The 12,219-nt window shown below is 40.0% G+C and overlaps 2 protein-coding genes across 7 annotated transcripts; one reads left to right on the plus strand and one right to left on the minus strand.

Moving 5' to 3' along the window:
* The first annotated feature begins 147 nt into the window (after nt 1-147).
* Nucleotides 148-1,625, plus strand: LOC139968560 (uncharacterized). The gene is made up of 2 exons (XM_071972643.1): nt 148-892; nt 960-1,625. Exons 1-2 carry the CDS (start codon nt 461-463, stop codon nt 1,506-1,508), a joined length of 981 nt encoding a protein of 326 aa, XP_071828744.1. The 5' UTR covers nt 148-460; the 3' UTR covers nt 1,509-1,625.
* A 697-nt stretch (nt 1,626-2,322) lies between these two features.
* Nucleotides 2,323-10,154, minus strand: LOC139968559 (renalase-like). 6 transcript variants are annotated; one of them, XM_071972636.1, is made up of 7 exons: nt 9,558-10,136; nt 7,688-7,793; nt 7,218-7,369; nt 6,050-6,247; nt 5,584-5,757; nt 4,154-4,323; nt 2,323-3,301 (listed from the first exon to the last, which is right to left on the minus strand). In XM_071972636.1, the coding sequence occupies exons 1-7, from the start codon at nt 9,676-9,678 to the stop codon at nt 3,125-3,127; spliced, it is 1,098 nt and encodes a 365-aa protein (XP_071828737.1). In that variant the 5' UTR covers nt 9,679-10,136; the 3' UTR covers nt 2,323-3,124. The 6 variants fall into 6 exon arrangements, with proteins under 6 accessions (XP_071828737.1, XP_071828739.1, XP_071828742.1 ...); XM_071972638.1 differs by lacking the exon at nt 9,558-10,136 and adding an exon at nt 9,388-9,411; XM_071972641.1 differs by lacking the exon at nt 9,558-10,136 and adding an exon at nt 9,356-9,374.
* Between the last annotated feature and the right edge of the window lie 2,065 nt (nt 10,155-12,219).

Raw genomic sequence — 12,219 nt, forward strand, 5'->3', positions numbered from 1 at the left:
TTATTGTTGGATATGTTAACTGAAAATATGTTATTTTTTAAGTCAATATAAAAAAGAAATCATAATTTATGGTGAATGTTTAGTTTTGTGTTCAACCTTCCATTTTCTTAACACAACTTAGTTAAGACAGGACACAACTTATTAATTTGTACATCATGTATGAACTTCAGTATCAAAACTTTAATTCTTCGTTCTTGCATCCTTCACTGGGCAGGAGGCTTCTTTTATCTTCTACAATGTGGTGGCACAGTACAGAAACATTATCTATTGGTAATGGAAGAATAACCAAGACTTGCCAATGACAAAAAATCACATTAAATGTTCAGGAGATCAGTTCCAACTATGTTATTGGACGGAATTTACAAATTGAACAAGTTACATAAATCATCGACCAATTGCATCACAAGTCATAGAGGCACTACATCCTATTCTCACACCCGCCAAGTCTGGTGTCCATTTCATGTCACAAGTCATAGAGGCACTACATCCTATTCCGACACTCACACCCGCCAAGTCTGGTGTCCACATCATGTCCCAAGTCATAGAGGCACTACATCCCATGTCCACTCTCACACCTGCCAAGTTTGATGTCCATTTCATGTCACAAGTCATAGAGGAACTACATCCCATGTCCACTCTCACAACCGCCAAGTTTGATGTCCATTTCATGTCACAAGTCATAGAGGAACTACATCCTATGTCCACTCTAACACCCGCCAAGTTTGATGTCCATTTCATGTCACAAGTCATTGAGGTACTACATCCCATGTCCACTCTCACACCCGCCAAGTTTGATGTCCATTTCATGTCACAAGTCATTGAGGTACTACATCCCATGTCCTCTCTCACACCCGCCAAGTTTGATGTCCATTTCATGTCACAAGTCATTGAGGTACTACATCCCATGTCCACTCTCACACCTGCCAAGTTTGATGTCCATTTAATGACAAGTCATTGAGGTACTACATCCTATTCCCACTCTAATACCCGCCAAGTTTGATGTCCATTTCATGTCACAAGTCATTGAGGTACTACATCCCATGTCCACTCTCACACCCGCCAAGTTTGATGTCCATTTCATGTCACAAGTCATAGAGGAACTACATCCTATTCCCACTCTAACACCCGCCAAGTTTGATGTCCATTTCATGTCACAAGTCATTGAGGTACTACATCCCATGTCCACTCTCACACCCGCCAAGTTTGATGTCCATTTCATGTCACAAGTCATAGAGGAACTACATCCTATTCCCACTCTAACACCCGCCAAGTTTGATGTCCATTTCATGTCACAAGTCATTGAGGTACTACATCCCATGTCCACTCTCACACCTGCCAAGTTTGATGTCCATTTCATGTCACAAGTCATTGAGGTACTACATCCCATGTCCTCTCTCACACCCGCCAAGTTTGATGTCCATTTCATGTCACAAGTCATTGAGGTACTACATCCCATGTCCACTCTCACACCTGCCAAGTTTGATGTCCATTTAATGACAAGTCATTGAGGTACTACATCCTATTCCCACTCTAATACCCGCCAAGTTTGATGTCCATTTCATGTCACAAGTCATTGAGGTACTACATCCCATGTCCTCTCTCACACCCGCCAAGTTTGATGTCCATTTCATGTCACAAGTCATTGAGGTACTACATCCCATATCCACTCTCACACCTGCCAAGTTTGATGTCCATTTAATGACAAGTCATTGAGGTACTACATCCTATTCCCACTCTAATACCCGCCAAGTTTGATGTCCATTTCATGTCACAAGTCATAGAGGAACTACATCCTATTCCCACTCTAACACCCGCCAAGTTTGATGTCCATTTCATGTCACAAGTCATTGAGGTACTACATCCCATGTCCACTCTCACAACTGCCAAGTTTGATGTCCATTTCATGTCACAAGTCATAGAGGAACTACATCCTATTCCCACTCTAACACCCGCCAAGTTTGATGTCCATTTCATCACTGCATCCCATTCCCTCACTGTATCCTGGTCAATGGGAAGGCGTGTCTTAATATCGCGAAAGAACTACATTAACGTTAGTGTTTCAGCCTGTTGCAAATATGTAGCCAATATTACACAGCTTTTACTGCCAGGTTTTTGGGGCTAGTATGCAGCCATCAATCACGTTTGTAAATCATAAAACATGGATACTTTTGAACATCACAAAGACCTTTAGATAGTTGGGGTGATTTAGTTTGCCAGCGGAACAATAGATATTCACTTGCAACAATTGGATTCTCCTGATTAATCAGGACATGGTATGCATATGTATACCATCCATGTATGGAATAGAACTAAAATTAAATGTAGAAGATACTATTCTTTATTTTAAATTAAAGCAGACTGCAACAAATTTTTGAACCTACAGAAACTTGTATTAATGATTAGTGATACAATATAATTAGTAGACTAAAGCCACACTTTCCATTAGATTTGCTACAAGCTGGTGATATCATACTCAGAGTGTAACTCAACTACAACACTGCATACTCCACAATTAAAGGAAAGATAAATTCAAAAATTTCTTACACAGGAATGATGAAAATGGTCTAAACCAAGAAGCATAACATCAACTTAATATTTGGTACACAGTGAGCAGAATAATAGTTTCAATGTTATAATCCGAGACAACTAGATATGCTTCTATTACTAGTTTTACGCTAGGTGTAATATGAGCACTGGTCAACATCAAGAAGTAGTACCAACCATACATATTCAAGAGTTCACCCCACTACAGGTTCATACAAATTATTCATGCTATTTGGTGATGTAGGAGATTTAATATGAAACACTGAATCCACAGAGTGGTGGTATAATGAAAAACATCTCCAATAACACTGACCACTCAAGAGTGAGTCTACAAGTAAATGTTAATATTCCCATGCACATCACAAACTGCAAATCTATAAATGCAAACATTGTAATTGCTCTAGCAATTAAAACACTTCATTTGTGTCAGTAATGTGTTCCTTGAACAAGACCCTTGTGTAGACTTAGTGTTAACATCTTACAGTTCAATGTCCTTGGATAAAGCACACATGATTACCTACTGCATTAAATTGTCTATATTAGTAAATTACTATTCCACTTTTCACACTTTTTCGTAAGGTTACAGTTGAGAATTAGTCTTCCAATGATGAATAAGTTTCTTGCAGGTGGCCTCAGCTGATGCAATACAACCATCAAAGTTTGAATGGCTCATGCCATCACCAGCAACCAGTAAGATATAAGAAGGACCTTCAGCCAGTACAAGCGTCCCAGGGCTTCCTTCATATGGCGTGCTCACCTTGAAGATAAGAAAATAACAAATTTTTAACCTTGGTAATTTTGCTTGATTTCTCAGATTGTTCCTTTGTCACAGCAGGGATAATAACATGATGGAACACCACTAAAAAAAATTATGACTTCCTAGTGTACAATTTTTTGAATTAAGACTAATCTCTCAATTGTGAATGAACAAACTAATGCTGTTACTGATGAAGCTTCTGTGAAGAAATTTGTCTAGCTTGGTTAAAGAACTAACATTCATACCTCTAAGACACAATCATTAACTCTTTGACCTAGGAGAACCAATTTGCATTCTAAAACTGGCAATAAAGCATTATTCTGTTGGCATTTTGTTAGAAATTATGACTTTGGAAATTCCTAATAAGTGGTTCTGCCACATACAATAATGCCAGATACCTTAGTTTAATTCATACAGTATAAACCAGGTGCAGTTTATACAATGTAGTACTATCTGCTGCTACAGTCGTGGTCTCATCCATTGTCATTAAGTACTTTGCTCCTGAAGGCTCCATTATGGCCAACAAGCACATTACCCAGGCTGTGAGTTATGCCATGAGCACCAAGAACTTTACTGGTGTGGTCTCAACCATGAGCACCAAAAACTTTACTGGTGTGGTCTCAACCATGAGCACCAAGTATCCCCATAATGACCTGAATGGCATCCACTTACTACTCTCTGTAAGGATTTATTTATATCTCGAACTTCAACCCTTCCTATCTCACTTACCTTCTCCACCGTAGTGTAAATTTAAGAACAATCAATACATGTGAAGATATGATTGCTTCAAAAACCTGCGAGTTGTCCCCCGGGGTTCATTCCTGTGTAGACCCCTTTGTACCTGAATCTCACCTGTGAGTACCTCCATCTCTGACATTTACTCCTAACTGGTGAGGGTAGGTTGGGCATCAGGTTGTCCAGATGTTGCTTTATAATCTGCTCCACCAACTGTTTGTCTGCTTCCAAGTGTTTTATACCAAATGGTACACTGGTGTGAACCACAACAGCAGAGCAAGCTTCCTCTACTCACAAAGAAGAATAAACACACAGTAAATATGATGCCATCATTTATTAAGAATTCTGTTATTTGGAAACGGATAATTTAAGGGTCAATTTGGCATCAACAGCTACTGGGTTGGCCAAGAAAAACATTTCTGCCATGACATAACATGTTCACTGTTGATTGATCAAACAACACTTTGTTTAACATGTAGCATACACATTGAAACTGAAAAGACTTAAATGTTGGGGGGGGGGTGGGTGGTTTTCAGACCCATATGTATGTCTCTGATGACAGGTTTAATTTAATATATTGGTACCAGCCCTCTCTCAGCCACACCAATTATATTTCCAGCATCTATTGGTACCTGCCCTCTCTCAGCCACACCAGTGATGTATCCAACATCTATTGGTACCAGCCCTCTCTCAGCCACACCAGTGATATTTGCAACATCTATTGGTACCTGCCCTCTCTCAGCCACACCAGTGATATTTGCAACATCTATTGGCACCAGCCCTCTCTCAGCCACACCAGTGATATTTGCAACATCTATTGGTACCAGCCCTCTCTCAGCCACACCAGTGATATTTCCAGCGTCTATTGGTACCAGCCCTCTCTCAGCCACACCAGTGATATTTGCAACATCTACTGGTACCAGCCCTCTCTCAGCCACACCAGTGATATTTCCAGCGTCTATTGGTACCAGCCCTCTCTCAGCCACACCAGTGATATTTGCAACATCTATTGGTACCAGCCCTCTCTCAGCCACACCAGTGATATTTCCAGCGTCTATTGGTACCAGCCCTCTCTCAGCCACACAAGTGATATTTGCAACATCTATTGGTACCAGCCCTCTCAGCCACACCAGTGATGTATCCAACATCTATTGGTACCAGCCCTCTCCCAGCCACACCAGTGATATTTGCAACATCTATTGGTACCAGCCCTCTCTCAGCCACACCAGTGATATTTCCAGCGTCTATTGGTACCAGCCCTCTCTCAGCCACACCAGTGATATTTGCAACATCTATTGGCACCAGCCCTCTCTCAGTGATATTTTCAACATCTATTGGTACCGGCCCTCTCTCACAGCACCAGTGTTAAATTGAACATCTATTTGTACCGGCCCTCTCTCACCACACCCTCCTCCCTTACCTAAAAGTAAAAGTTAAAAAAAGTTAAAAGATATACACTGGACCCTGTCACATACAATACCAACTCATTGGCATGCCAGCTTTCATATAATAGTAGCTGAATACAGTAAGTGAATTATAGAGCTTACCATTCTGTCTTTTCTTGTTGTCTATTGATATCCACCTGATACACTCATCCTCTTGTTCATACCTGGCATTCCATGGTACATCAGGTGTCACCCCGGGAGGAAAGAATAGAGCCAGAGCGTACCTCGAAGAGTAATTTACTTTCTCTAATTTCTCTTTAACTGAAGGCTTTTCTTCTGAAATAAAAGTATCACAAAATTTGCCAACTGAGTAACTGTTACTTATAGATCATTTGAAATCTAGTCCCTTTCAAGTCAGCTATTCATTAAATATTTAAATGACGACTATTGTTTTCAGAAAAATTGATAACAGTGCACCAAAAAAAACAACAACAACAGAACTGATTAACTGTAAATATATGGATTTCAGACACTAGTATGAATATTCAATATCATCTTTGTATACTTATTGTTTCATGGTACTTCATGTATGAGTGATGCATGCATTTACAAACTATTTAGTTCTTACTTAGTGTTTCTGCTACAAGGCCCTGTATTTTAATGACCTGCGGGGTTGGTATGGTAAGGATAACTGCATCATAATACGGAGGTGCTGGATGGATGGACTCAATCCCGTCTTCATCATGTTTGGTGTGAAGCTTTGCGTCACTACCCTGGCCTTGTAATTCTATACTTGTAAGACTATGATTAAACAGGACATTGCTATCTGCAGATAAAATAATCAGGAAGGATACAACAAACTAGATGACATGAAACCACTGCAGTAAAATATAGTTATAAATGTGTCAGTCCAGTGATAGTGTAAGAGGTCCGACTAGTCAATGAGATGGTCAAACTAGCAAGAGGTGTGATTTCAAGTTGATTATTCAAGGAAAACTGAACTGGATATTGCTTGGTTTAGACAGACATAGATTTGCAAGTTTGTAACTGTTTTGTACTTCCATTTGTTTCAAATGGGTAACAGGGAAACTCAGCAAGGCAAGTAACTACTAACTATCACCTTGGTATCACATCTTGGTATATATGTTTCTTTGATAATCAAGATTCAAAGTGTTGTCTTTTACAAGCAGAGTTTGGCATTTGGTATACATTGCCAAAATATAGAGCATTACCATAACATACCATGCATTTCTCCTGTCTGGTTTAATCAGGAGCTGTGCCATAAAGTTAAAAACAAAAAGATGATATCAACCGACTGACAGGAACAAAACTTCAAGAGTGAGCTGAGTTATCTTTGAGGAATACTCCACAATGCTTCCTTCAATTTAATCACAATCTGTTGTAAACAACCCAATAATAACATTGACTATACTCACACATTTTATTCTATGTAGTCTCCATGTTACATAGCACTTCAATCTTAATAACCCAAACACTGGAACTTATGAAAAGGAATCCTCCCAACAAACAACTGTTCATAGAAGATGACAATCTGTGTAGCTAAATGCTACACATATTTAAATTTATCCATACCTCCCTGAATAAGGTAATAGTGCTTGCTGGTAACTATAATAGACAACACTTAACTTCACAACCAGTGACCAATATGGAGTTTTTTCTTGTCACTGCTGTGCATTAGTTTAGGGTTCTATTGATGTTTAAGTGATATATCATAAATATGAGTATCAGAAAAGTGTGGATGGTTTAAACTACACATTTGTGCTTGCTGTCCATACCTGATTTCATCAGAAAGTGTTTGACTATGGAGCTGATTCCTTGAGGTGTGACATAGTGTTTGGTGTTGGCTGGATACCTGGAGCTCTTAATGCCTTCAATACCACCAGAAAGTTCCTGTGTCAGCCCAACTGAAATAAGTTCTGCATAGTAGCTGCAAATAAAGGTGCAAGGTGAGCTTGTAGTTCAGAATAACCCTTAGCCGCTCTCTTTGTATACCCATTGTTTGCTTCAACATTGAGTAAATCTCTCCAAGTCATGATATGTATGAGAGTAAATCATACAGTATATGCTCACACTGCACAACATCAGTTTGACCATTGCAACCAAGAAGTACTATCACAAAAAATCAGGAAAAATAAAAATAGCAACATTTTCATTTGTCGATATAACATTATGCAACAATACTGAGGCAAAGAAATGTTGTAAAGTATAAGCCAATTAAACTCATCACATATAACTTGAGCCTTACCTTTCATGGTCTTGTGCATAATCTGGAGTAACAGTCAAATATTGTGCCCCCAAATCAGCTGTGCATTCTGAGTTTTCGGGGTCTCGACTAGTGCTCATACGCCCACCTATTAATGGCAAGTAAATGTCATATAGGAGAACACTGAGTATATGTACATACTAAGCATTAAAACAGCCTTCAACAAAATGAACACAAACTATTTAACGGACATACCTTTCACAGTTACCAATCAGATGGCAGAGTGAACAATTTCACTACAGATGACAAAATGTGAAACAAGTTTAACACTATCAGAATTCACATTACATATTGTTGGAATTCATGCTTTGAGGCCAATGAGAGGAACAGGTCCATCAGAGAGATAACACAACATCCCTACATAGGATGTTGTGTGAGTGTTAAGGTTCATCCTAATACATAATACCCAACAGTAATGCTCTAAGATTGTACACTGTACCTGAAAGCTCTTCCTGTAAGAGGAAAAGATGAGTCTTAAATTGCTGTTACAAAGAAGGTTACATCTCTATGTTCCGACATCACTATGTTCCGTCAAAAGCACTGTTTGGGTCATAACAAACTTTGGTTTACAATTTTTTTTTTTTGGGGCCCAAAAAATTTTGGTCTCTAAAATATTGGTGTCACAAAACTATTTTTCTTAGTGCAAACAAATTTTTGGATAAAAAAAATTGCTCTGAATTTTTTCTTTTTGTCTGAACATAGAGACATTGGAAAATAGAGACGTCGGAATATAGAGACGTATGAATATAGAGACGTCGGAACATAGAGATGTCGGAACATATGTATGTCACCACAGAGAATGTATATAAATGAAACAGGAATTGTAAACTATCCAAAAAAGCCAAGAAATCGATGGTTAGAACTGGAATTGAACCAGTGACCTCCGTTTTATAAGCCCAGCACTTTAATAACTGAGCTAACCAATCCTTAGTTGGTGGCGATCTTTATACATCCCCCAGCAGAGAAAAAAAATGTCCCCTGTTTTGTCGAAAGTTTCAAGAATTATAGTAGGATCATTTATGATCAAGCTTACAGCGATTTGTTCAGCCTGCAAGCGTTGCCATTTCAGTTTAAATTTCCTCCAAATAACCCTGAAAGGGTGTAAAGACTCGCGCAAAAAGAAACGTCTAATGCCGGTAATCTGACCTAGTTTCGAATGAGGTGTAACAGAAGTGTTAAACACCACCATCGATCCCACAAATACACACACAGCTTGCTACCATCGGTAATTAGACACTAGTGTACAGTCAGTACATACATTTGCGGTCAATACCCACAGCAAAGTATACAAATGATACAGCGATGGACATCTCAGGTCCAGCTAAAGATAACAATTAAGGTATCAAGCTTCATTACTGTCTGCATTTTGTAGCGACACCAACAAAACGACACTTGCAAGCAACAGAAAGTTAACTTTTTCAGATGGCAGCACGCGGTTTGGGGCGAGTCTTCAATGCCTTTAATGGATCATGTTATTTGCTTGGCAATTTAGGACGAATAACAAGGGCAGCAGCGTACGCCTGATTTTCCTGGCTGCAGGTTGAATAATAATAACATGATACGTTTTTTCTTATTCGACCAGTAGCTGGGAGAAATTTGCAGGTGTTAACGATTATTCATCATGAAACATGAATAATAGGGTCAGTACACCTTAATTGTACGGCTGCCGGTGAATAACATACATAACATAGGCTAACGAGTTTCTCTTATACGCTGGCTGCGCTGCCGAACCAATTACAATGTCATTATTATAATCGGTTCCGCGATTATTTCACAATAGTGAGATTACGTAACATGACCCCTAGCCTAACGTAAGCCAAACTTAGCCAGGGCTAGTCGTATCGAAGTTTACCAGTTCCATTCGATTTGTCCCATACGTCGATGTGAACTTTATCTTGCAATTCCTTGCGGAGGATGTGTGCACATATTGCTCCCGTCGGTCCAGCACCAGTTACTAGAACCCTTGGCACCATTGCAATTCAAGACTGATGTAAGACGTTTGTTACTTGCACCCTATCACAGCTACCAACATCTCACCATACCAGCAGCCAAAGAAAAAATATCTTCTGGGCCTAACGTCGTTAGGCTATATAAAGAGTGGCTATATGCTCTCAATCTTTGATACAGCTCCCTCCGGTAATACTGTGCTGCGTCCTGATACCGTAACAGCTGTAGATAACCCTGGCGTGGTATATGTATGTGCTGATTATTTTTCTCCGTATCTCCGCCTTCACACCACAGAAATTCAATAAGGACGCTAATTGTCGAATCGTAGGTAATTTGTACTTTGTACAATTTGAGCCTACCTTGCGTTACTTATATCAATTTTAAAATATCAAGCTGCAACAGAAAATTTTCCGTGTAACCGTTGAAATGTGCGAAGAACTGCATGACGAGCTGGTCGTCAACCATACTCCGTACAGTATGGGAAGCACTATAATTAAGTTAGCCTAAATTCAAGCTAAACATAATTCTTCCAGAGGCCGACCCACGTATACTTCTGGAGGGACAAATTCTGCCAGGACAGGGTCTTACAAACATTCCCAGTGTGCAGCATACATAGGGCGGGATTTGAGTTGTGAACGTGGGGGGGGGGGGGGTGGCAAACCTGCCAGCAAGACTATCTAAGCGGAGCGCCACCATCGGTTGGCGCGGTGCGTACACGAAATTTTTTGGCTTTACAAACCCTCCAGATGGCCGGAGACGGCACTTCCCGAGTGCTCTAAACTGCATGTACCCATGAGGATCTCATGTCTGCAATTGTATCTAGATCAGTTGGGGCGGCGCGTCGAAATTTAAGCAAAAAGTTAATCCTTAGATCAGCAAGAATAACACCTCTGGTAACAATAAATCGCATCTAGACAGTTCTTTCCCCCTTAAATTATTAGTATATTGTGCATTGGACCGATCAAGAATATGTTACTTGGCAAATACTGGGGGCTGAACATACCTTTACCTCCCACTTTTTTCATGGGGGATAAGCCCCTCAAGTCCACCGGTTCCGTCGCCACTGAAATCGAGGCGGGGTGACTTTTTGGATTTTACAATGCGACTATGTGCAACATGGAGCAATGTTTACGGGTCATTTCATACGGTACTGGCTGAGATTTTGAAAATGAAAGTATTACATGGCAGTACCAGCATTATGTTTGAACTATTGCCAGATTATCAGGCAACATAGAAATGCATAATAAAAACTTGAATGTTACTTACAGCAACGTTGAAAATCAATTCCTGAAGCTAGCACTGTAGCACATGCCGCGGATTCATCACATGCAGTATTGAATCGCTAGTGTGTGAGCTCCAGGTTTCGTAACCTGTGCTGCGAACCATGTGCTAGCTCCAGCTCCAGTTATTCTGCATGCTACATGTTACGATGTTAAACACAAATTCGACTTAGATTCGAAACAAATAGGCCTATTTGATAGAGCTGTTGTGGGGGAATAATTTCGATTAGGGTTTTGCGCATTTGTCTGCAAAAAAGACAAAGAAAGTGAATTCTGGGAAAAAGTGGGGGCAAATTCCCCCTCTTGCCCCCCCCCCCTCCGCAATCCCGCCCATGCCTGCAAGGCTAAATTAACAGCACTAGCGGATCCAGGGCCTTTGTTTGGGAGGGGCCAAAGTGGCATTAGAGTGATATGGGGGAGGGGTCTAAGGGGAGGGGTGCCCCCTCCCCTTTGGAAAATTTTCTATTGCTGAATGCCCTCAGATGCAATTTGGTGCGACAAAAGTGTACAATGGTGATGTTAATTTACTTCTAAAAAAAATGTTTCCCAGGTGTAATTTTCTAAAATATTTATAAAACAAAGTTGGGATCATCTTTCTCAAGAAATTTTATTTCTCATAATTGAGACCTTCTCAGGATATAAATTTCTTACAACCAGCCTGTAACTGCAAAATGGTGTTACACTGTAAATCCTCATGCTCATACATTTACATAGCTCCCAACTCTTGAGAAGGCAAATGCTGGTCCATGTCACGAATCGCCGTCCTGGGGGAGGGGTATATGGGGAGGGGGTGTCCCCCTCCACTTTTGATTTTTTTGGGAATCCTGGTCATGCCTACATGTAAAATGGTGGCACTTAGAAAGGCTTTTGTCACCCAAAATTTTCTGAGAAATATGCATTTTTTTGTGTGTAACATCAATAAATTGAATAGTAGGTGATAATTCATTCTTTCCCGTGGCATGAAAATGTTTGCTGCTCGCCCCAATGAAAAGAAATATAGGCTAATTTGAGGTTCAAATGATGCTGTAAAGGAGGTTTTATACTCTATTATGCTAAATGCTAAAGAAATGATGGTTGCTAAGTCAAAAATTGATGCAAATTTTTTTATGTATACTTGACAATTACAATGCGGTTTTTTCGGACGCTTGTGCGGGTCAGCGGGTTTGGGTGTTAGAATGCGGGTCTAATTCCCGCGAATTGCGGGTCAGTTGGGAGCTCTGCATTTAATTTTAAACCAGAAAACGAAAAGGTTTAGACTAGTCTACCACTGCTATTCCTCTCGATTTT

The sequence above is a fragment of the Apostichopus japonicus genome, chromosome 6 (assembly GCF_037975245.1).
Source record: "Apostichopus japonicus isolate 1M-3 chromosome 6, ASM3797524v1, whole genome shotgun sequence".
In the NCBI taxonomy this organism is placed as follows: domain Eukaryota; kingdom Metazoa; phylum Echinodermata; class Holothuroidea; order Aspidochirotida; family Stichopodidae; genus Apostichopus; species Apostichopus japonicus.

What these genes read in the sequence shown, in the direction of transcription:
- LOC139968559 (XM_071972636.1), bottom strand. Translation starts at nt 9,678, where the DNA reads ATGGTGCCAAGGGTTCTAGTAACTGGTGCTGGACCGACGGGAGCAATA. An exon ending in ACACTTTCTGATGAAATCAG is followed by an intron (nt 6,248 to 7,217) that starts GTATGGACAGCA and finishes TTTTATCTGCAG; the next exon opens with ATAGCAATGTCCTGTTTAAT. An exon ending in CAACAAGAAAAGACAGAATG is followed by an intron (nt 4,324 to 5,583) that starts GTAAGCTCTATA and finishes CTTTGTGAGTAG; the next exon opens with AGGAAGCTTGCTCTGCTGTT.
- LOC139968560 (XM_071972643.1), top strand. Translation starts at nt 461, where the DNA reads ATGTCACAAGTCATAGAGGCACTACATCCTATTCCGACACTCACACCC. An exon ending in TCATGTCACAAGTCATTGAG is followed by an intron (nt 893 to 959) that starts GTACTACATCCC and finishes CAAGTCATTGAG; the next exon opens with GTACTACATCCTATTCCCAC.